Source organism: Taeniopygia guttata, chromosome 1, assembly GCF_048771995.1.
Source record: "Taeniopygia guttata chromosome 1, bTaeGut7.mat, whole genome shotgun sequence".
In the NCBI taxonomy this organism is placed as follows: domain Eukaryota; kingdom Metazoa; phylum Chordata; class Aves; order Passeriformes; family Estrildidae; genus Taeniopygia; species Taeniopygia guttata.
The window spans coordinates 29,659,169-29,682,439 of record NC_133024.1 but is presented as its reverse complement, the minus strand read 5'-3'; the positions used below and the strand labels follow the sequence as shown (position 1 = coordinate 29,682,439).

The window sequence follows — 23,271 nt, the reverse complement described above, 5'->3', positions numbered from 1 at the left end:
AGCCATAAATGCAGAAAGGCCTCTTTACTACAATTAGGTTTTGGGACCACTTACCAAGGCTGAAGAATGGAGGCTGCACAGCCTCTTTAATTGTGACTGATATTTGGCCTAATGAGCTCTCCTTTGGCACTATGATAGATATGAGGCCACACCACAGACTAGAGACTTCCATAGTGGTTTTTTTTCAACTTTGAACAACTTAATCACCAAGGCCACTTCTATCTAGGTCATTTCTATTTAGGCCTTTTTTTTACTGGGCATGGCGACACGAAAATAGGATCACATACAAAAGCTGCAAGTCTACAGTGATTTTCTTTTTATTTATTACTGATACATAAGGAATAGGCTAGGACTAGTGAGCTCTTAGGCTAAGCATTAACATGCTTGCCAAAAGCCGTAATAGCTGAGCAATTATGAAAGAGCTGGGAGAAACTTGAACTTTTGTTGCACCTTGAAAAGGCTGGTCCTCTGTGTTGATGAACTGTTGTCTTCCTTCTCTCTGCTCCCTCAGGCTCTCAGGTCAGTGCCTGTATTTTAACCTTTGATGAGTTCACAAGTCAAACCATTACTCACTACAATCAAGTCACCTCCCTCTTTCCACTCTCTCATCTTCTTTGGCATGTATCTTGCTGTTAGGCTATGGTTGAAGGACAGCTAAAACTTACAACTGACTTGTTCACCTAAAGATGGATGCTGGGTCACACAGTCATAGAATGTAGGAAGAAATCTACAGCATTTCAGTATCAACTATGCATTATATAGCCTGTATATATGCATTATAAGGCCACTTTCACAGCAGGTGCTGCGAGATTCTGCATAATAAGAGGAATTAAAAATTAGGGATTTTAGTGAAATAATTGTGAATAACTGTGAAAATCTCATGTTACTGAGATTATAACATAAGAATACAACTGTGTTGTGGGGGCTACTATTTGCTTTGAAGATCTTTATTCCCATGGTAAAATCCTTGAAACTGGTCCAGGTATTGCTCCACTCAGAAAACTTCCATTTCATCAGAGAAAAGTTCTGTAGGAACTAAATCAGCTGACAATTACATTCATCCTGAGGTGAAACACCTGGAACAAAGTTCACTGATTATTTTACCCTTCAGAAGATGGCTTAGGTGGTTGCTGATCTGCTAATCCCTGTTGAATTTCTGTTGGAGTTGGCCTCCACTGGCAGCAAGAAGCTGAAGAATGCAGAATAAATCCAAGCACATAGTGATCTATCATGTAGCACACAAGGAGAAAAAGATAGGCCATAGCTAGTATAAAAACCAAGATTTAGGTAGTTTTCCTTTATGTTCTATAGGATCTCATTGGATCCTGTTCCCAGCTGGGTAGAGAGGACAGTTCCACACAAAGCTCTTTCTTGATAGGCCATCCCCAGGCTGTAAAGAATGGAGCCAAATTCTTATTCACCTGCTGAGAAAACTTCTGTGCCCACAAGTTCATCTTAGAAGTGTTGTCTTTTGGGATCGTGGACATTTTCTGGTAGTCAGAGAAGATGTGGATGAAGGGGTCCCAACCAAACCCTTCCTGCAACTGATGAAAAAGAATACAGTGTACAAACAGTTATGTTATGATTTCACTGGCATTATTCCTGTGTTACAAACGACAGAAAATTCCATGAGTGTCTGCAGTGTCTTTTAGAATGAATGTAAATTTAGATGAAAGCTTCTAAGCTTTTCAGGCTTCAGAGCATAACTAACAGCACTAAAGTACAGAAAAATATCTCCCCATTACACTGATCTCCCAAGACAGAGATCAAAGATACATTGGGAGTAGCCAGAAGTCTCAGCAACCTATTATATAAGCTGCTGCTTTGGAGACAGTGAAAACAGTATCAGAGGGGACACTGACAGAATAGCTGGAAAGAAGGGGCACAGGAGATTATGAACAGGGCATGCTTTGCCTAAGTATAAGAACAAAAGGAGTTCATACAGAAAAACTGCTGCTGCAGAATTAGAACTGTTCTTCCATGCCACATTTATTCCAGCAGTCCTGTTAGTAATCAGGCAGGAGATGAGACATCCCAGCCTACAGGCGTGAGTGAGGCAGTGAGGCAGTGGCCAAACTGGTAAGGTATTTTGGGAAAATTCCTCCCCTCAAAACTGTTCCCTCTGTATATATATTTTGTTATTTGTTGCACCAAAAATCCCCAGAGGATGACTCTTCAGCTTGACAATGCAGATGTTTCTCTGGGATGTGGAGAAGGCAGGAGCAATACTCCTCCAGTAAATATTCTTTTCCTCATATGAATTGTGAGAGCTCTCAGACAAGGGAGCTGAGGAACACTCATCTCACAACAGTCAGTAGCTTAAGCCATCATAATGGACATCTGCTTTGCAGTTCTCAGTTAAAATCAGGCTGAGTGCTCTCTCCATTAGGCTAATAGTTTCTAGGAGGATTAATGGAAAGGGGGAAATCTCTCCTGCATGCTTCCTGAGAGAATGCACTTTAATCCATCTAGGATAGGGTTCATGTTTTAGAGTCTCGACCACAGTTCTGTGTGCAGAAGCATAGGCCGAGCCCATTCTCTTGCCACTTGATGGACTACACTGGCTCCACTTAGTGCACTGGATGGTATGAACATCCTCCTCTCTGTAAGTTTTTTTAAAGGCCATGTAACTCACCGGAAGACTCTTCAAATCCTGGCTCTTCTAGACACTTTACAGTGCCAAGGTTTTTTGACAACTAGCCCACCGTCCCACAGGAAATCTGCTGTGGACTAAAAAGCTGTGCCCAAGTTTGATCCTCCTTTTCCCATGTTGTATAACAAGCAGCAGTTCCTGTTTCTCTTCCAGGGAGAAAAATTAGCACATTGCACTGAGCTATCTCCCTGAGTGGCTAAGCCCAAGTCTGGGAAAGGAAGGTTTTCAGGAGATACCAACTTTAGGTACTCTGCCTGTTTACCTCTCAGGTGCTTTCTGGACCCAAGAAAAACCCTGACAGTAATCAAACACTTACAAGACTTCACAGCTACAGTCACCAGGCTGCAGACACCCCTCTGACACAGGCTTCATTGACTGCACTAAAACACACACCCATTTTCCCTGTTACCTGCAGGTATGTTTCCAGAGCAGTCCACATGTTCCAGTCCTTTAGCTGAGCACCTTTCTTCAGATAGGCTTTTATCCTTTCCTCCCGGCACTGTGGCCTGAGTGCCTGATGGGCCTGATGCCTGGGAATGCCCAGCACTTCCTCGTGAACATAGACAGACCAGAGGTTGCACGTGGCCTCTGTGGTGTGAGGGGGAAACTCCCATGCCTGCTGCTGTTGATTGTGTCCCAGCTCATGGATGGGACCCCAAAGACCAGTGGTTTGCATGTGCTTCACGTCTAACATCTCCTGCACTGAATCCAGGTGGCCCATGATGGGGTAGCCAGAATGCATCCAGCCTGCAGGAGAGACAGGCAGCAACACATGCCATTAAGTGCTCACCTCAGTGCTTCTTAGATGTAAATGATTATTGTATTTTTTTTTTCATTTCTCTAGTGCCTTTCCTCCATCTCACAAATAACACTTTTTTATTGCCATGAATGACCAGCTTTTCCCAGTGTGACATAAGGAAATACATCATGTTTCACCCTAACATATAGCCACCCTTAGAACAGTCAAACAAGTAAAGGTAGGACTGAACCATCAGTTAAGTGCAGTTTTGCCTGCTTTCCCTTTTTATATATAAATGTACACTCATGGTTGGACTGAAGTTGAGGTTTTAGGATGAGGAGAAAAGCCTGACCATTGCCCAGAACACACCTGAACTCCCACAGGCTGAGCACAGTCGACACCAACACAACCTGCAATAATGTGAGTGAGCACCATGGCACTCCTTGAGAGCTCCTATGCAGAGTGTGGACACTGCAGGTCTGCACTCCAGTGGTCACTGGTGTGGATGAGACACATGGAAAACACAGTTTGTCATTCTTAAGGGCTACAAAGCCTGTCATACATGCCTGTTCTTTACCTTGCAGGATAGCTACTCCATAAACAACTTCCCAGCAGGTTGCAAGGCAAGAAACAAGCACCACAGGGGATTTTACTTATGCCTCTTTGGTGTCTTCTTCCCTCATTGGTCCTCCTGGAAAATTTCCAAAACTTCATGCAAGAGCAATGCCCCCAGATTCAGATACCTGTTGTAGCAGGGTATAAGCAGCCCTTTACACAGGGAGCCTGGTAAATGAACAGGAATGGCAATCCCCTTCCTGCAGGAACTAGTGAACATAGAACGTGAATGGCCTGGAACTAGTTTCTTCAGGAATTAGTGATGATTTTGAGCTTCCTCTTTTTTAATAAGAGGAAGATATGCAATTAGCAATCACTAGCACCAAAAAAGTTCAGATCCAGAAATGTGAGTGAAACCATTTAGTCCACCTCAGCCAAAAGAAATTTTATGTCTGTAGACTATGATATTTTTAACTAGCATTTGCTCAGCATAGCAGAACCTAACACTCCCAAGATGTGCTACAAATTCTTTCCATTGTAGCTTAGCAAAAGTTTAGGGCATCAGGGTTCATGCCAAGCCCTTGTCTCACTGTGGGATGATGAATTTAACCATTAAAAAAACCCCCAAAAAACAACTAAGCGAAATTTTTATTGCAAAGTTCCGTGTTTACTATATAATTTGAGTCTCGAGTGAAGGCACTCAGTTCATAACTGGAAAAGCTGGAGTGGGGGAATATCAGCTACAAAAAGACGCACTCTGGGGCTTTGACAGCAATGCTGGACCTGCTTCCACACTGCCATCATCTCAGGCTCACATCTTTAAGCTTTGCCCACAATAACCTTTGTGGAGTCCACCTCCAGCAAGTAGACATACGGAGGTTTAAAGGTTATCACTGAACACATGAGAACAGTCCTGTTGCTGAGCCAGAGACAAAACAGAAATCAGGTCACTGCTTCCCAGCTGTATTGGCTCTGCAGTGCATTCAGGAGGGAGAATGGGTAACTGCATGTGAGCTAAAGCCACTGTAGTCAGCAACTCTGCATCTCAACACACCCCTGCAGGAGAACAGCTGAGGAGACACCACCAGTTTTGAGAGCAGGGAGGCATCTGGAAAGGTCAGTAGGTTTTTCAAGCCCTGCCTTACCACATTTCCACCCTAATGGAGTAGCTCACCAATATGCAAGGGTCACAGTCATTTAACACCTCACATATGTTCCCAGTCTGGTTTTAGCAAAATCACCTTGAAGGAACAGACACTGCTGGCTAGAGGCCACTTGCCTCGCAGCCCTGGAGAAGGCCACATGGCACTGTACCTACCACATGAGATCTGGACATCTGTGACAATCCTCTCTGGCCTCGGGAATTTTGCTGGTACAGCTGCCAGCTTGCTTATCGCCACCATGATCTCGTTCCACAGGGTCAGCAGCGGCCGTGGGTTCTCCATGTGGCGGATGCTGTCGGAAGGCACCGTCAGGATGAGATTCTCGACAGCCAGCTCTGCCCAGGGGGCAGGGTAGTGCCGGATACAGGCCTCCCACTGCTTTTCACAGGTCTCCCCTACAGCAGCAACACAGAAAAACAGCTAAGCACAATTCTGACTCTTGAGCATGCTCACAGATGTCTAGCTCAGAGAAAGAGACCAGGTCGTGAAAATTTCTTGGAAAAGAGAATGCGGTAGTTGCATGACTGCGGGTGGTGGCTGTTAAATAGCCAGTCCTCAATCTGTTCTTGGGAAGCCTCCTCAGGCTCTTTAATAGGTAGAAATAGAAAAGGACTGGCATATAACAGAGTAGCATATCAAGAACTGATCCCTGTTTTGTATCAGAGAACAAGAAGCATCAAGTTTCTCCAGCGTCTCATTTCTTTTTGTCCAGCAGAGTTGCTGTTTCACATAACAGTCCGGGAGGGGAGGGGAGGAGAGACTGCTGTGAACATGGGAAATTCAGCAGAGATGTCTTGTAGGATCTAGAGATGGCCATATGAGGGCACAGTAAAGCAGGCAGAGCACAAAGCATGCTTTGCCATGGCGGTGATCAGGCTTCCTCTCCCAAGCACAAGAGTTTCCATCAGAAATAACAACTTCAGTTCCAAGAAATGTTGGGTGTGGACAAACCCTGCCCATTTTGTAAAGGCTCTTTCACCTACTCCCAGCCACGTACCAGGCTCAGAGTGACTAAGTGGCTTACCCAGAAGCAGAGATTCATAAATTGTAGAATATTTTGGATGGAAGTGGTCTTAAAAGTCATCTGTTTCAACCTTCTTGCTATGAGCAGGGGGGACATCTTCAACTAGATCAGGTTGCTCAGAGTCTTTCCCAATCTGACCTTGAATGTTTCCAGGAATGAAGCATCCATTATCACTTCTTTGAGCAAGTTGTTTCAGTGTTCCACCATCCTCATTGTAAAAAATTTCTTCCTTATAAATAGTCTGAATCAATTCTCTTTTAGTTTAAAATCATTGCCCCTTGTCCTGGTAAAAGGTCTGTCCCCATCTTCCTTGGACTTCTCCTTGGTGAAGGGCTGGCTGTTCCAAATCAGCTCCCTATCCTCCATGTGCCTTAGTATAGCATCTAGGAGGGTTTGTTCCATGATCTTTCCAGGCACAGAGCTGAGGCTGATTGATAGGTTGGTGATTCTGAGGGACCTCCCTTCCACCCTTCTTAAAAATTAGCAGAAAAATGGGAATCCCAGAGGACAACATAGTAAGGAAAATAAATCTGGATATTCCTAAATCCAAGTATTTCTAAGATCTTCCTAAGCACAGGACCACCTTTCAGTCACTGGGACAATTACATCTGTGAGCAGCCCGCAGGCAAAAAGCACCAAGGTAAACAAGCTTACCAAGCTTGAAGAAAGGAGCTCTGACTGCCCCTTCCACCGTGATGGGCACGTTCCCCAGGACACTCTTTGCTGGTACTACGATGTAAATGAGGCCACCCCAGAGGCAGGAAATGGATTGTTTCTGGCAGGCAACATCACAGGTGCGGATCACCACTGGTGCCCGTTTCAGCTCCTTGGCTTTAGAGAGGTCATCCGTGTGACACCCAACCTGCACCTGGCAAGCAGAAGTGTAGGAACAGCTGGTCAAAGGTGTGCCAGTGTGACCTGGCAGACTGACCTCAGCACCCACTGAGCTCTCCACTGCAGCACTGTCCCTGCAGAGGACGCCCACAGAAGCAGCCTTCTGACTCCAGCCTAGTCCCTGTCTCAGTCTTACAGCTCTTCTCCCAGTATTCCTGGCTCAAGTGCATCCTTCACCAGCAGGTCAGAGTCCTGCAGTGATTTCTTCCACTGGACTGCACTTGCATTGATCATTCCTCCACCCTCCCCCAGCATCAGAGTCACTTCCTATAACATCATTTGGAGAGATGTGGTCATGACTGGCTTCTTTTATTGTGCCTCCTCCTTAGACCTCTTATAAAAAAACAGACAGCACGTGGCTGCAGGGCCAGACAGAAGTGTCTGAGTTAACTTTGCATTTCAGCTGCAGGAAGATCACTGCAAAAATATCCAAGCAGGTAAGCATTTGATTCTGTTGTACTCTGCAGAACAGGATCCCAAGTAACAGTGCCTATCTCATCTGGATACATCTACATGAGCAGTAGTGACAGCACTGTCAAAGGAATTTATGAGCGATCCGGAGAGATAGAATCAAGTTTGGTTCATAGAAGGGCCCAAGTACTTATCCTGGACCTGAAAATTATCTTGATCAGTTTTTTTTTTTTTTTTTTTTTTTGCACCATAACAGAACAAAATCCAACAGCCCTCAAGCAGCAGCCACACTCAATCATCCCTCCAGCACACAGAATGGGAGGAATGCAAAAGAAAAGTGTGGGGACACAAGGTGACGAAATGATGACAAAGCATTTAAAGTGCCACAGGATGGCAGCAGCAGGAAAGGGCGGGAAGGGTAGAAAAAGCCATAAAGGAGAAAACCCTTCCCCGCGCTATTTTTGAGCGCTCACCCGACAAATACACTGGTGTATACCAACGCCAAGCAGAGAGATTTTACCTTCAGACCAGCACCGACCACCAGGCAGGGACACGTTATCACTGCTGTGTGCCCTTCGGGGAGGTAGAGTCCTGTGCTCCTCCAGGCTGTCTTTCCTAAAACATAAGAGCAGTTCTGAACAGTCAAGGACTACTTTGTCTGGACCATTACAGATCCTGGGGATTTCAAGTTGCAACAGGAGGATAATCTTCCATCCTTTCCTTTTGCCATGTCTCATTTACCCAGCTTGTCAGAAATACAGTTTCAAATAAATGAACAAAATCATCACACCATTAGCAAGCAAGCCCATCCAGATTTACACTTCTGGAAACACCAAGCTTAAATGTGCTTAGTAGTATCTTCTAAAAATGAGACGGATTTAAAAAAAGAAATAGAAAAGAAGCCAAACCCCCAACACTTCCTACATTCAGACCCTCTTATACTAAAGACCTCATAAGAGCTATGGTGGGATTACACAACTGAAGTTGTGATGGTCATAAAACATTTCCCAAATAACAGACTGAGAGTGGCATCACATTTGTCCTTAGTGACTGGTCCAGCACAAACTGGACCCATGGGAATTGTCATTTCTAGCTGACTGAAGTGATGAGAAAGCCTCAAGAGATCATTTGGTGCTAGGTGTACCTGTAAGAAGGGTACCACTACAATTCATCATGTTTCTCTAGACAGTCTTCTCATGAAAATGCAAGTCTCCTCAGCATAAATCTCTTTCAACACTTGCAGTTTACAGATTTTTCAGTGCAAAACTGATCCATCTCTACTGTACTGGTCAGGCAGATTCCACTACCTAATTCTGACATGAAGTTTACTTAGGCATATTTCAATTCAAACACTAGAAGTCCTAAAAAGAGCTGAACTGTCATTAAGCACCCAACTTACAACCTTTCCTGTCATCCAAGAAAGCAATTTTGTCAAGCAAAACCTAATCCAATGAAAAATGCAAATTAGACTATATCATATTGTGTTACCAGTTCATCTCAGTTTTACTGAATTTGTACCAAAGGTAGTTTTGAAATGGTGCTCAGGGTTTGTTACCTTTTCTTTCTTTTTTGTTTATGAGAAATGACACAAATTCTGAGTATTTTCTGCTTTTGTCCTGACTCATTAGTATTAAAACCAGTGAGAAGTTATTCTACAACTTTTCACTCTGCACAGCCACTGCACTCAGAATTGCCATTCCAGAACAGCCTTCTTTATCTCATTAGAACAATTTGTAAACAACTCCTCTAAATCATATTCCAATACCAAACAAATCTGTCCAGGGGACAAAAGTTACTAGTGGAATTTAACCCAGTTTAAACATATCCGTTGTGAGCAGGAATCTCAGCAAGCTGGATACAAAGCCCAAGCTTAGACAAATAATTTATGGTATATTTACCCAATACTTTGGCTTCAGTGGCGGTGTCAGCCCAAGAAGGTCCCACCATACTTCCAGCCTCTTTCACTCCCAGAATCAGATCTTCCCTCCATTGTGCTGATACACCAAGCTATGGGACTGTGCTACAACTCAGGCTGAAATTACCTAGATAACAAATAAACTTTTTGTTTCTTACTCCCACCTCTTTGCAGGATGGCTCCATAGATGCCTGTATCAGCACAACTATGGGAACGGCAATGTAGAGTCCAGGGTTTCTCAGAGAAGCTTTCTTGCCAAAACCATTGTGCCATGCAAATGCCCTGTGGTACCACTTGGAGGTTCTTCTCCTGCCAGTGCCTGTGCACCAACAGGGAGAAAGCAGGAATTCCATGGGGTGTTTCAGGTGCTAAAATTAGGGCTAGCCACAAAAGGAGCCTGTCTGCCACTGCACTGAGCTCAGTCTCCTCTCAAGCCCATGGTGAAATTGCACGTCTATGCCCATGTTCATGCATACGCAGGCCCACTGAAGGCGGGCACCCCACTGATCCCAGCAACAGGATGCCTTGAGAGGAAGAGAGGTAAGTCCTCACCTGGGTTTGTGCCATCGATTTCCACAGTGACAGGGAAGGCACAGACCCCAGCAGCAGATTTCTGCACCAGAGCTGCGCTGTCTGTCATGTGGAGGGACAGCTCGGTGGCCATGCAGAGAAGCACTGCCTCTTTGGAGCTGCTCTTGACCGGGCAGTGCCTGCTGACCTGCGGGATCCCAGTCCTCTTGAGCACTTTGGTCAGGATGCGGTGGAGCGAGGCATATGCCGGGCAGTCGTGGGCTGGGATGTGCAGGAAGGCAGCGCAGTCCTGTGCCAGGGGGTGCAGCCAGCCCTTCAGGGGCTCTGTGAGCTCCTGATGCTCCTGCAGCTCCGTGCTGAAGAGCAGCAGCGCCCTGCGGAAGTGGTAGTGCTGTCCCGGCCCCACCGGCGGGTACTTGGCCGCCCGGCCGCTCTGCCCCAGGATGCTCAGCCCAAAGCGGTTCAGGATCCTGTTGCCAGGATACTTTGCCACAGCGGCTTGGCCACAGTTCTGGGAAGCCCAGTACCAGGCCTGGCCTCCCACCAGCAGGCCACCTCCCTCTGCCACGAAAGCGTGGATCCGCTCGGCTTCTTTGTCACCGTAAGAAGTGCAGCAGTACACGCCGATGTCACCTGTCAGCTGTGACACCTGCGACTTCACCTCTGCCTGAGGCAGCAGGCTACACAGCTTCTGCAGGCTGGGATCCACCCCCACCAGCCCCTTCCTCCCGGCATCCAGCCAGGAGACAGCATTGAGCAGGAACTTGGCCAGCTTTGGGGAGAACAGTTGGCTCTCATGGCTCGCCACCACCACCCGGCCGCGGCCGTAGCGTGCGGCAGCCAAGAGGCAGCGCTGGGAGCTGTCCAGGCACAGCGGGAAGGAGAGGGCTCCGTGCACCAGCAAGGTGGAGGGAATGCCCCCCGTCACCAAATCCAGCTCCGACACACCGCGCAGGAGAAACTCAGCGTCAAGGCTCAGGTTGGCCTGGTGCCTGCAGAACCAAGAGAGGTCCAGGTTAGCCCCCAGCCCAGAATCCTTGGAACAAAACAACTGGTGTCATAGCTGAAACTTAGGGAGTTCTTGATTTCACAGAATATTCTGAATTGGAAGGATCACTGAGTCCAGCTCTTAACGGAGTGGTTCATATAGGGATCAAACCCATCTCCTTGAGACTATTAGGAGCACCATGTTCTAACCAACTGAGCTATTCTCAGTGGCCATCCTTGTCTCTTCTTTCTCCTTCGTCCCAGGGCATCATGCTGTCAGTTCTTTTGTTAAAAAAGAAAAATACATCAATGCCTCAATTTTCTCCTTTTAGAGCCTCAGTTACTACAGCTAAGCAAATCTGTAAGAATCTCAGCCCTCATTTAAAATTTTGAATAAATAGGTCAAAAGGAAGGTTCTAAACCTCCATCTTTGAAGAGCCACTTAAAAATCTAAATACACTGCATAAATTCAAAACTCAGATCCTTCACAGTCTTTTAAACTGCAGATTTAAACTGCACATAATGTGGGAATCGGTGTATCTCCTTTAAGAGAAACTTTTTCTATTTGCTCCACCCTAGGCTTAATAAACTAGATGAGCCCAGAAGATTTCTGTGCCTTTTTCCAAGCTCTGCCACTGTTGAGAACTGAAGAAAGAAGTACTAGGACAGATGGGCTAGACAGACAGGCAGACACACAGCTAGACAAATTGTGAGTGACTGGAAGTTGAATTAGAGCCTTAACACATACACCTCACATTACCTCACATTGCTGGTCTCCACAATAGAAAGAGATTAGGCTGTGCAAGGCTCTCTTATCTCTATTTTCATATAACTCCTATATGTCACTGTGGAGAAAGACATGCTGAATTACCCTCATAAGCTTTGTGTACACTTTCCCCTGGTTCTGCCAAGCAGTTTTCCCCCAACATCTGTGAAGGATCTGTTGTTATGTGGCCATTGCTGCCAACTCAGTGAGAATAAATGACGCTGCCCTTCTTCATGCCCGTAGGATGGGAATTAAATCTGCAGCTCTTCTTTGGTTATTACTTTACTGAGACCCTTTGTCACACAGAGCATGTGTCCAGCCATATGGCACAGCCCCTGTCTCAGACTGAAGCCTGATTCTCTGCACACAAATTGGTCAAGAAGACCCAGATGTACAGAGCTGTTGTGTTACACAGAAACTGGAGACCTACATTTCTCTGTGGCTCTGGATTCAAACAAAACCCCCACAAAAACAACCTAAACAAGGTGTAATTCCTCTTTAGTTACCATTTGAAGTCTTGTTAATTGTGATGTAATTTTTCTCTTCAGAATTCCCCACCCCTTTCCCTCTTCCATGCCCTGTGCATGAAGCAGTGGGAACATGCTTGTGCAGTGCAGGTTGCAACAAGAAGCAATTTTAATTAAGCAACCTAATTTGTTAGCTGTGCCCTAAGCATTTAACTGAATTAACTGAATTAAACAGCAGACCTCTCTACTACCTTTACTGGAAAAAAACAAAAAGCATCAAATTCCATTAATTGTTTGAAAATATAAGAGATTTAGCATTCTACATTCACAAGGAAAAGAAGGAAGGAAAGACTTGCAGGGAGTTTTACTGTAATTGCAGTAGCTGTTTATGACAGTGAAATGAAGCTGCCACACAGAGGAAGTGCAGCAGCACTGATGCTTCTTGGAGAACCTGCTGTGCCTTATGTAACTTAGCAGAAAGTGGCAAGGGGAGGAAGAGAGCAGGGCAACATCCAGGTCTCCAATGCCTGGTCAGTTGTGCAACATGAGTCATAACAGCACTGAGTTTTACACCTGATAATCCAGAACCTAAAGAGCCAGGCTGAAATCCCAAACAAACTGAGAGCACTGAGATTTCTTGCCCACAGCCTGTTTCAGAAGCTGAGAAGGGAGGTGGCACCCAGCCTCAGCTCTGGCCAGCTCCAGGGGCTTACCTGCAGAAGCAAATTCCTGCAAGGAACAGGCTCAACAGGTTTAGCAGCTGTCAGCCAGAGCCTGGCCCAGAGAGCTGTCCTGCTGCTTCATCTCCAACCTGGTTTACAGCTGTGGGAAAATTGCCCTGAATGTAGGGATGTGTGGGGATACAGAGAGGAGTTCCTCCTCCTGTCCCTGTTTTGCTGCATTTCACTCAGGTACACTTGATCAGGCAGGCTGCTCTAAAAGATGCCTCCTCTCATTTCCTCCTCTTAGAATGGATTCCCTGGGCCTGGTCCTGCTGCCCTGGAAGCAGTTGAAGACAGCATCCTTTCCAATTTCAAAGAATGGGAAAGACCCCTTTAAATTGGAAGGCAACAATTCCATGCTGGTTATTAAAGAACCACATTCACCTTCACCTTCACCTTCACCTCTCACCTCCCAAATCTTCTACAAACAACTCACCCGCATAACCTAATTGGTGGATTAAAGAGAGGGCAATTCAGGTACTCACGGGACAACTAACGGGATCTTGGGAATCTTCTTGGCGACTTTGAAGATGCCTTTTTCCACAGTGTTTCCTGTGAAGTACACGCCAGCCACGCTGGTCACCTGGTTCCCAGGGAATTCGAACAGCACCTTCTCCTTGCCGTGCTGGCTCGCCCAGTACCAGGCTTGGCCTCCAACAAGCAGCCCTCCACCCCCTTTGACAAAGTCCACGATGCCTTTGGCCTGGGAGCTGTCATAGGCGTCCATACAGAACACCCCCATGGACGGGCTGGGCTCTGCCCCCACCTGCACTTGGGTGCCAGCCTCGAGCAGCACCTGGGACAGGGAATCCAGCCGAGGATGAACCCCAACCAGGGCCTCCGGGCAAGGCTTGAGCCACTCCATGGCATTTCTGAGGAACTGGGAGAACTTGGGGCTCTTCAGGATTCCTTCATGGGAAACGACCACCATCCGGCCTTTCCCATACTGTGAAACAGCAATCAGGACCTGCTTCTTAGCGCTCAGGAGCACAGGGTAGGCATCCTCTCCAACAAGGAGCAGCTCACAGGGAACAAAACCTCCAGTGAAGTCCCATGGCCCGACACCATCCACTAACCGCTCGTAGGTGGCACAGGGTTTCATCTCCAGGACACTCCTGTCTGGAAGAGAGAAGAACATCCATTACAGTAAATTTCAGCAATAAGAAACAGCTGTAATAACCCTATGGAGCAATTTTTTTTTGTTGGCTAGTAGGAACTCTAAACAAAGAGGAATCAGATTTGTGGATACAGCTTTTCTGGGGATTTGGTTTGTTTGTTGTTTTGTTCGTTTGCTTGTTTTAGCTTTGTTATCACACTATTTACACATTTAAATAGAAGTTACAAATATACCATGATTATGGAGACAAAATGACTGTTTCAACAAATTCTGATATGCACCATGGAGGAAAATAGGGAAATAAAGTTATTCACTCTCCCATTAACAATTTATTTGAAGAGGGAGAGTGCCAGAAGCTCCAGGAAGTCTACTAGGAACTTGTATGGTAGAGGTGGTTTACACAGGAACAGCCAGAAAATGAAAAGGCTGTATGAACACAATGCACAGTATAATTCAAACATGCGGTTCACATTTTAGCTCCTAATTGGATATGTACAGAGCTACATGCTGTTGCTGCAACATGTTCTACTTTTCTACCTCCATTTAGGCACTATAAGCCTGTGCTTAGTATTAGGAAGTGCTGTGAGGGAAAGTCAGCAAAAATGATGGAGATGACCAGCTTCCCTGCAATAACTTGAGTTTAAAGCACATAGTACCCATGACAGCGTGTCTGAGCACAGGAGATTAATGGCCTACTTCCCTGATCCAAACTGTTTTAAATCTCAATAAAATAATTTCTCTTTCCCATAGCTATGTTTCATCGGTTTTCCCGCCTGTGAAGTAAGGAGAGTGTACTGACCTTGATTGCCAAGCCCTTTGAGGTCTGTGAGTGACACTGCTCTGATAAGGCTCCCTTGGTTTGAAAGTCTGGCTCAGCTTTCTCCTGAAGCTGTCTTCTGCTGATCTTGGGCAGCTGTGGCTGTGCAAACAGGAAGGCTTTGAGGTATGAAACTCTGACCCAGTCCCACCCAGTTTATGTCATTCAGAATTCTGATGAATGGCTTTGAGCACAACACCTATGCTGCTCTGAAGGGGCGTGGACCTTTCCCTGGCAGCATCCCGTGCTAACACCAGGCTTCACACACACTTCATATTTGGCTACTTGGAAAGCAAACCCTTGTCATCCAAACACGGGAAAATAGCAAGTCCTGGAGAAGCTGCAGCCTTGATCTGGATTTGGCACAAGCCCCAGGGTGCTTAGAAACAGCGACCTGCTCTAGAATGACAGTATCACTTATCCTCTCTGGTCGTCTCTGGAAGTGCTGTTTTTCACCAAAACTATCATGGGACTCCACTATTGTCTTGCATATGAGTCGTGAGTCAAAGTTGCTGATTAACATAGGATAAAAACTATGATGCCCAATTACCAAGTGCTTGATTGCTGGCTTAGTCTGAACCCCAGCTTTGTGTCCCTGGGTTTGAAGAAGCCCTACACGTACAAGGTCTAAATGCTTTAGGGTGTTTTACTACAAATCATGCAGCAAAGTAGTAATGCAGCCTTGGAAAATACTGAAGGGTTTTTTTTGTGGTTTCTGTGGATTTGATACTAATGTACCTATACTGTACTACACTGACCATGGTGCAAGGGAGAGGAAAAACAGGTGGATAGTTTCAGCAACTCATATTAAGCGACAGAATCACAACTACTGAATGGTTTGGGTTGGAAAGGGACTTAAAATAACATATAGTTTCAAACCTTTTGCCATGGGCAGGGACACTTTCCACTAGACCAGGTGCTCAAAGTTCCATTCAACCTGGCCTTGAACTCCTCCAGGGATGGGGCATCCACAGCTTCTCTAGGCAACCTGTGCCAGTATCTAACCATCATCAGCAAAGAATTTCTTCCTAATATCTAATATAAACCTGCCCTCTTTCAAGCCATTCCCCCTTGTCCTGTCACTCACTGCATGCCTTTGCAAAAAGTCCCTCTCCAGCTGTCTTGTAGCCCTGTTTAGGTACTGGAAGGGGCTCTAAGGTGCACCTGGAGCCTTCTCCAGGCTGAACAACCCCAACTTTCTCAGCCTGTCTCCATAGAAGACATGCCCCAGCCCTCTGATCATCTTGGTGGCCTCCTCTGGACTTGTTCCAAGATGTCTGTGTTTTCCCTCTACTAGGAACCCCAGAGCTGGACGTATCACCCCAGGTAGGGTCTCACAAGAGCAGGACAGAATCCCCTCCCTTGCCCTGCTGCTTATGCTGCTTTGGATGCAGCCCAGGGCTTGGTTGGTTTTCTCAGCTGGGAATGTACATTGCCAGGTCATGTTGGACTTCTGGTCAAGCCAACACCCTCAAGTCCTCCTTGGCAGGGCTACTCTCAATTAATTCTCCACCCAGCCTGTATTTGTGCTTGGGATTGTCCCTCAGTTATTCCACATGGGGAGAAACCACAGGATTAGGTTTGATGTAAGATCAGCAAACTTCTTAGCCCCCACCTTTCTTCTTATCACAGGATCTGAAAGCTAACTCTACACTCTTGACCTAGGAACACTCCTGCTCCCTGGCATTTATCCAGAACAAGGAGAGGCTGTTTTGGAAAGGATGTTAACTCTCTTGACTGAAAGCAATTGTGACCATATAACAGAATTGCCAATTCCTATGTAATCACAACTTTTCCATTTCAAAGGCATGAAGCATTTCAGAGTGGAGAGAAGAAGTGCACACATTAGACCCCAAGCAGACACAACTACAAATGATCTCCTCTTTCTAGAGAAGGGAGAAAACTCAGCAGGAACAGAGAACATACATGTCTAACAAGAATTGAAGGAAGCTGCAGAAGACTGAGCTGCCTGTCTCTCACATCAGTTAGGAGGAAACAACCAGTAGACCTGGGCCCACGCAGAAGGAAGATTTTGGCTCCTAGCTGCCTCCCCTCTTAACGTGGAAACAAAAATTCTCCATGACAGTATCTCAAGACAAAGATTCTGAAATCCTTGTCTTCCTTCCCACACCTTCTACCTCTCACCTCCAGAGAGTTCCTACTCCCTGCAGAGCTGAGAACACCGTGAGAGCAGGTATTGGAGCAAACATTTATAAACCCTGCCAGATTACTAAATCTATCCTAGTCTTTCTTCTGTCTCTGGAAAACGGAAAAAAATGTGATGGGAAGGTACTTTGGTTTCATTAAATGCAGATTTAAGATTATCTGCTGTCCAAAAGCCATCACACACAGGCAGAAAAGATATGATTCAAAGGAAGAAATACCCCTTGGTCCACTCAGAAGTGTATCTGTGAGACAGAGGACCTGGGCAAGTTCTGAGGGTGAATATGGGAATAGATTTTGTGTGTTAAGTAGTCAGTCACTTTCGGGTGAGTTCCCTCAACCTCACTTTGAGGTTCCCTCAAGATATGGGAGGACTTCCATGAGTAAAAATTATGGGATTGTACAGTATCTGTGAACTATAGGACAAAAGAGGCAAGACAGGCATGGAGATGTCTCACCTGTTAAGAACACAGGCAGCCTAAGAGAGTGAGACACATCATTTCAAGGGATTTGGCTGTTCTTCCTCATTAGGGTGGTCTCCTGTGTTTTCCAGTCTTTCCACTCTTTCAGATTTACAATCTAGCTGTCTGCACAGTAACTAAGAATCAAGAATGCTGCAAAGTCTGTAAGCAGTAAGGAATTGGTGGACTCTTGCTTTTTCCCATGTTTATCAACAAATTGAGCAAGGAGAGGAATTTGCTGAAGAGACAAAAATACTTATTTTCATTGTCTGTTCATCAGCAACAAGGTTTTAAACCGAAAGAGGGTAGATTTGGCTTTCACAGATTTGGCTATAAGGAATAATTTTTTTATGGTAACAGTAATAAAACACTGTAACAATCCAAACATCCACTCTGACCTTCTTCTGACACGGCTGGAGAAACGGGTTGGGGAAGTGGGAGGAAGCCAGGCAAGAAGCTTGCATGGGAAACACAAAATTAGAAAAAAATACATTAAGAAAACCCTTCCAAGTTACATAATAAAAGTAGAAAAAACAAAGTTAAATACATCTAAAGGAAGGAGAGCCAAAGAAAAAGTAGATTAGGTTGCAAATTAATGAGAACTCTGGAATTAGATCAAGATAGCAATTACAAAGGAAGATACTGCAGGTATTTTTTTTTAAACAATGACAGTCCTAAGAGTCATTAGGAAACATACTGAAAATTGATAAAACCTAAAAAAAAATGTATTTTTTAGTAAAAGTACAGCAGAATCAATTAGGCAATTACCATGTGTAATTACTATTATTGGCATTATTTTCACGTGGCACTTACAACAATAGATTATAAAACATTACAATTTCCAAGCCTAGTAAAATGTTGCAGTGGTTTAAGGAAAAAGCAACATGAATTGCCCATCCTTTCTGGTGCTGTTACCATGCACACATTAGGGTACACTCACTGGCTAATGAGATACAAAGAGATAGAAAATCTGAATGTCTAAACATACATTTGTCCAGTAATCTTAATTGCTTCCAAGGCAAGGAAAGAACAAAATGAAAGCAACTGATGAAACATGATCAGATATGTTTAAATTAATTTTACATTTGGAAAGATAAATAATACCTTAATTATAAATCAGTCTACTACATTTCTGTGAGTTGAAAGTTAGCTAATGAGCTATAATTGGTAAAGACGGGGATACACTGAATCAGAAGAGATGCCTACACAAACAAGTGCTTTTTGAAAATCTTTACCTGGGATCTAAAAAGGACAGCATATATCACATAAATGAAATGACTAAATAATATATATCAATGTACAGAAGCACAGCAGAAATCATAACCTTACTAGAGAACAATTTTTAAAAAGTGAGACCTTGTCTAATTGTAAGTCCTATGGTCTGTAATTTTAGAAAAGCGTTGACATCTGTTGGTGCACAGGGAGCTGAGCAGCACAGAAATCCCCGGGAAATGCAGACATGGAGCCCTTTTCCAGTCTGGCGCTGGAAGGGTTGAGTCTCATTTGCATGCCTGCTGTGTACCAGCTCAGATCACTCCCCTGTAAATGCTGCTCGGTTTGAAGGCAGGGGATGAGTGAACACCGAAAAGGAGCAGAAAAGAGGTCTGATGCTCTTTGTGTGTGGGCCGTGCCAATCTCCTGCAGCCCGCAGTGACGCGGTCATGAATATGGAAAAACAACAACTTTATCCCTCCCAAACCAAAAGGATGGCACGGAATTTGCTTTGCTATGTCCTGTTGGGGAGCAAGGGAAAGCAGGGATACTGGGACAGTTGAGTGAAGCTGAGACTGAAGAACAGGCAGCGCATAACTCAGGTGGTGGGCAGCTTAATAATCTATCACTAACATGTCACACAAAATACGAGTGTAGGGTCAGAAGGTTTGTGCAGACTTCAGTGGCAGCACTGCTTATTGCAACAAAAAAATGTGCAATTCCATAAACTGAGCATTTCTTCCTCCTTATCACCATTATTTTTTATAATGCAGCACACAGAAATAACTAAAGCTGTCCCTGGTCTATTAAGTCACATTCTTTTCCAGCTCAGTATAAGTGTGACACACCAACAGATGAGTATCTGGGGTTTCCTTGGGATTTTGACAGTAACCAAACAATCCCTCAGAAAAAAAAAAAAAAAAAAAAAAAGAAAAGGCCAAACAAGTTTACTTAACCCTTTGTTACTATCAATCAATGTTTTAAAGCCTTACTTCAAACAACACGGGTGCACAAATTATCACTGTTGCCCATGGTGCATGAGCTATCTTATTTGTACTAGTTTCCCCAGGAAGGTCTTCACCACGCTCAAGCTATGCTGGCTCGGATTTTGTGTTCCCTGGCAGCTGGCATCAGGGTGTCCCTGCTGAAGTCTGGCTGTCTACACCTGCCAGCTGGTGGCCAGTGCCAGTCAACACAGAGTGTGTGGCTTCTGCCTTTATTCCTTCCTTACACCCTGTGCTCAGCCCTTCCAAGCCAATCAAGCATGAACCCAGTGCTCTTGCTGAGTGTGGCTTCAGTTCCTGTTCCAATCACAAAGTAATAGTCAGGGTCATTCCTTTTTTGGTTACTCTGCCGTTATCTCGAAATGTCATCTTGGAGTTTGCACAGACACGCATTCCTCACTTCTTTTCCCAGTTCCGGGAGTCTGCTGTGCCAGCATGATCAACACAGCTGGGCAAGTGAACTTCCAGGCCACAGTGTGACACGGTGGGGCTTTGGTCAACACAAACAGTGCAGTAACTCCAGCCATGGCACACCTGGGAAGCCAACCCTTTGACAGGACCTCCCTTCCTGATGGGCTTTAGGCCACCTTGAGTCCTGCCCTTGTTGCCTGTGTAGGTCCTGTTGATAAAGCTGTGTTTGAGCTGTGTTGAACTATGCCATCTTTTATGTTTTAAGTTCAAGCCTCGTTATCTTTAGCAAGTCTTTATATAAACCTATTCCTAAATCTAGCATGTTGCTGACCAGCTTTAGGTTGGCTTCATGTCCTGGGAGGCTGTTGCAGACTCCTGCAGGAATTTGTTGTATTTCAGGATATTTTACTGCTCAGAATGTTCTCTGCTGCCTTAGGCAATCATCTCACTTGTCTTCTGCTCTGCCTGAAAGCTATAGCCAAAATTTTCATTTTCTCTTCACCTAAGCGTACCCATCAAGCTCTGAAATATTTCCTTTGTGTCTGCAATGTATCTTCTGAGAACAGGCCTGACTTAAGGTGCCTTTACAATGCTGTGGTACTATAAGCAAGCCTTAAAAGAGGCTTAAAAAAGAGACCATTCCGACCTGCCTTCCCTCCATCCACACCCTACTGGAAGCCTTATGGCATTGACATCATCCCAGACACTCACTGTTGTTTTGCTGCTGTCTCTGTCCCCTTTTCCGTAAAGCCCTGCACATACAGCCTTTCAGGGAGGCCCTCTAACATTGTCTAAACAGTCTTTGAAAAGTTACTAGGGAACATAACTTGCAGTACTTGGTTTAAATTACTTATGTAAGAGCTTGCACTGCTATGTTGAAAACTAGGGGATGGCTGGAAATATGAGCTGTATAACATCTATAAACGATCTCCACTAAAAGATCTCCTTTCCTTTCTACTACTTACCAATTTATTAAACTTGGTTCTATCATGTTTGGCAGTTGTAGATAATTTGGCACCAATTACACATACTTCAATTTTCAAATGCTGGATTATGAAGTAGAAAACATGGAGCTGAAAAAGTACCAGTACCAAAGAGAAACTTCATTGCCAAACTTAAGACAGAATGGCCTGTAAAGATTTATTTTAAACCAACATATAGTTGGTTTATTATTACATTAAAAAAAATACGTCAGATGCATTGAGAGCGTAGGAGAACTTGGGTGCTAATGCTGACTGGAGATTGTAAATTTAGCACCCTACAGAATCATTAGATGAAGAATTATCTCCTGTGTTTTTACTGTACCTTCCCCAACAAGACCTGCTAGACCTTTGAGACCAGAACCAACTTAGATGCTTCTCTCCACGCTCCTCAGTGTATCAAGGTCTAGAGTCTATGCACAGAACCAGCTTTGTACTTCCTACAGATCTAATCTGCAATCAAGTAACTCATCCATGTTAAATTACAGATTGTGAGCAGCTAAAAGTTTCTAGACCAAATGCATGCAGAAACCACAATCCTCTCCTTTTCTGCCCTCTCCCTTCTTACTCAGATTGAAAGTAAACTAAAGTGTACGTTTGCGGGGGGGTGAAAATCATGTTCTTTCTCAGGGGAAACCTGCAGATTTTCCAGTTTACACCCAGCTGCCGGAGTAACTACAGGTTCTTCCAGTCTCTTTTGCTACTCCTTTCCTTTGGCACCGGCAGAGCCCACCTCAGGCTGCCGGAGTCGCTGTGCACCAGGCACAGACGCAGCTTTATGCTGGCACAGAGCAGGTCAAACGCAGCCTGTACCCTCCTCACAGAGCAAGCCCCCACTCCAGGGATTTGCATTGGGAGCGCCGCGAGACGGCAATGCGGCTTGGAAAGGCAGCTCCGGGACACCGCGCCCGCCGGCGAGCCTCCGGTCTCCTTCAGTCACCGCTTTTGATACGGAAGGCTCAGGCAGCGCGCTGCCCAGCCAGCGCCAGGCGCGGCGGGCGCAGTAGAAGCGGCGGCTCCGCAGCGCTCCCGCCGCCCGGCGCTCCGCGGGGCGCGGCCCCGGTGCGGCTCCGCAGCCGCGGGCGCGGAGCGGCGGGCGGAGCTGCGCTGCGCCGGCCCCGCGCCCAGCACCCACCGGGAAAGCAGAGGGAGCGGGCGGGAAGGAAAGTTCAAGAACAGCCGGGAAAGGTGCCGCCCTATGCGAGGAGTGGGCAAATCTGCAGCTGCGTGTCCAGGGGGCGGGTGTTCAAGGCTTGCAGTGGAAGGTTGAGCGTATTTAACGCTTTTGCTTGCTTTATTTATAGTGAAGGTGATGGATACGGTTCTAGCCTGATTTTATATTACCGGATTTTGCAAATAATTTGGCTGAATGTACCATACCATCCGGGAGGCATGTACAGATGCTGAGTAGCCCAGAATTAGGTGTGCTAATTCCTGCATATTTGTACTAATGTTCTTCATATTAAGTGGGAGCACCTATTTCTACTTATGCATCCCTAAATACTCCAGCAGCAGGTTGATGCACAAATCAGTGCTACTTTACGTGGACAGATAGAGACGGGCAAGCCACAGACCTTACACAGTGTCCTAAGCATGTCTTTACCTTTCCTGGTCCTGGGTAACAAACGGCTTTCAAGCACACGGCTCCTAATAGGACCCCAACCAAGGGATGCCCGAACTCCTCCGGCTTGCTGTCGGCACGGTGCTTCTGTGCCCACTTGTACTACCTTTCCTGGGACCACCTAGTGCCGCATGGTGGGCAAAAAGAATATGAGCCATGCATCTGCACACGGTTGCTAAAACTGAGGAGTCAGACGCATTACTTTTATTGTAACTGCAGCTTACAATAAAGCTTCCCCAGGGCAGGTCGCAGCAGTTCCTCTCCGCTGCTGGGCCGGGCTCCCCTGCATCACCAGCGAGAGGTGGGCGCACCTGCACGGCAAGCTCAGCGCTGCAAAAGCGAGCCCTCCCTCCTGCCATAAATAAACTCTTCTTCCTCCTCCTCCTCTTCTGCGCCCCCATCTCCCCGGAGTATAACGCGGCCAGGCGGCTGCCTTACCCCCGCCGTCCTCTCCACCCCCGGGGGCGACGCACACTTTCACCCCGGCCCCTGGCACAGCCGGGCGCTTTGCGGCAGCCGCTCTAGAAACTTCTCGGTCCCTCCCTCTCCCCTCCCCTTCCTCCTCCTCGCCGAGCAGGGGCCGGCGCTGCGGCGAGAGCAGCAGGGAAGGAGGCGTGCGGCGCCCGCCCCCACCCGCGCTGTCCAGAGCCGAAGGCGC

At 46.0% G+C, this 23,271-nt stretch overlaps 1 protein-coding gene across 1 annotated transcript; it reads right to left on the bottom strand.

The window, feature by feature from the left end:
* Positions 1-301: 301 nt before the first annotated feature.
* TCAF2 (TRPM8 channel associated factor 2) lies at positions 302-23,163 on the bottom strand. The gene is made up of 9 exons (XM_030267966.4): positions 23,052-23,163; positions 14,744-14,863; positions 13,313-13,946; positions 9,907-10,877; positions 7,960-8,054; positions 6,789-7,002; positions 5,266-5,505; positions 3,063-3,400; positions 302-1,544 (listed from the first exon to the last, which is right to left on the bottom strand). Exons 3-9 carry the CDS (start codon positions 13,927-13,929, stop codon positions 1,299-1,301), a joined length of 2,721 nt encoding a protein of 906 aa, XP_030123826.4. The 5' UTR covers positions 13,930-13,946; positions 14,744-14,863; positions 23,052-23,163; the 3' UTR covers positions 302-1,298.
* Between the last annotated feature and the right edge of the window lie 108 nt (positions 23,164-23,271).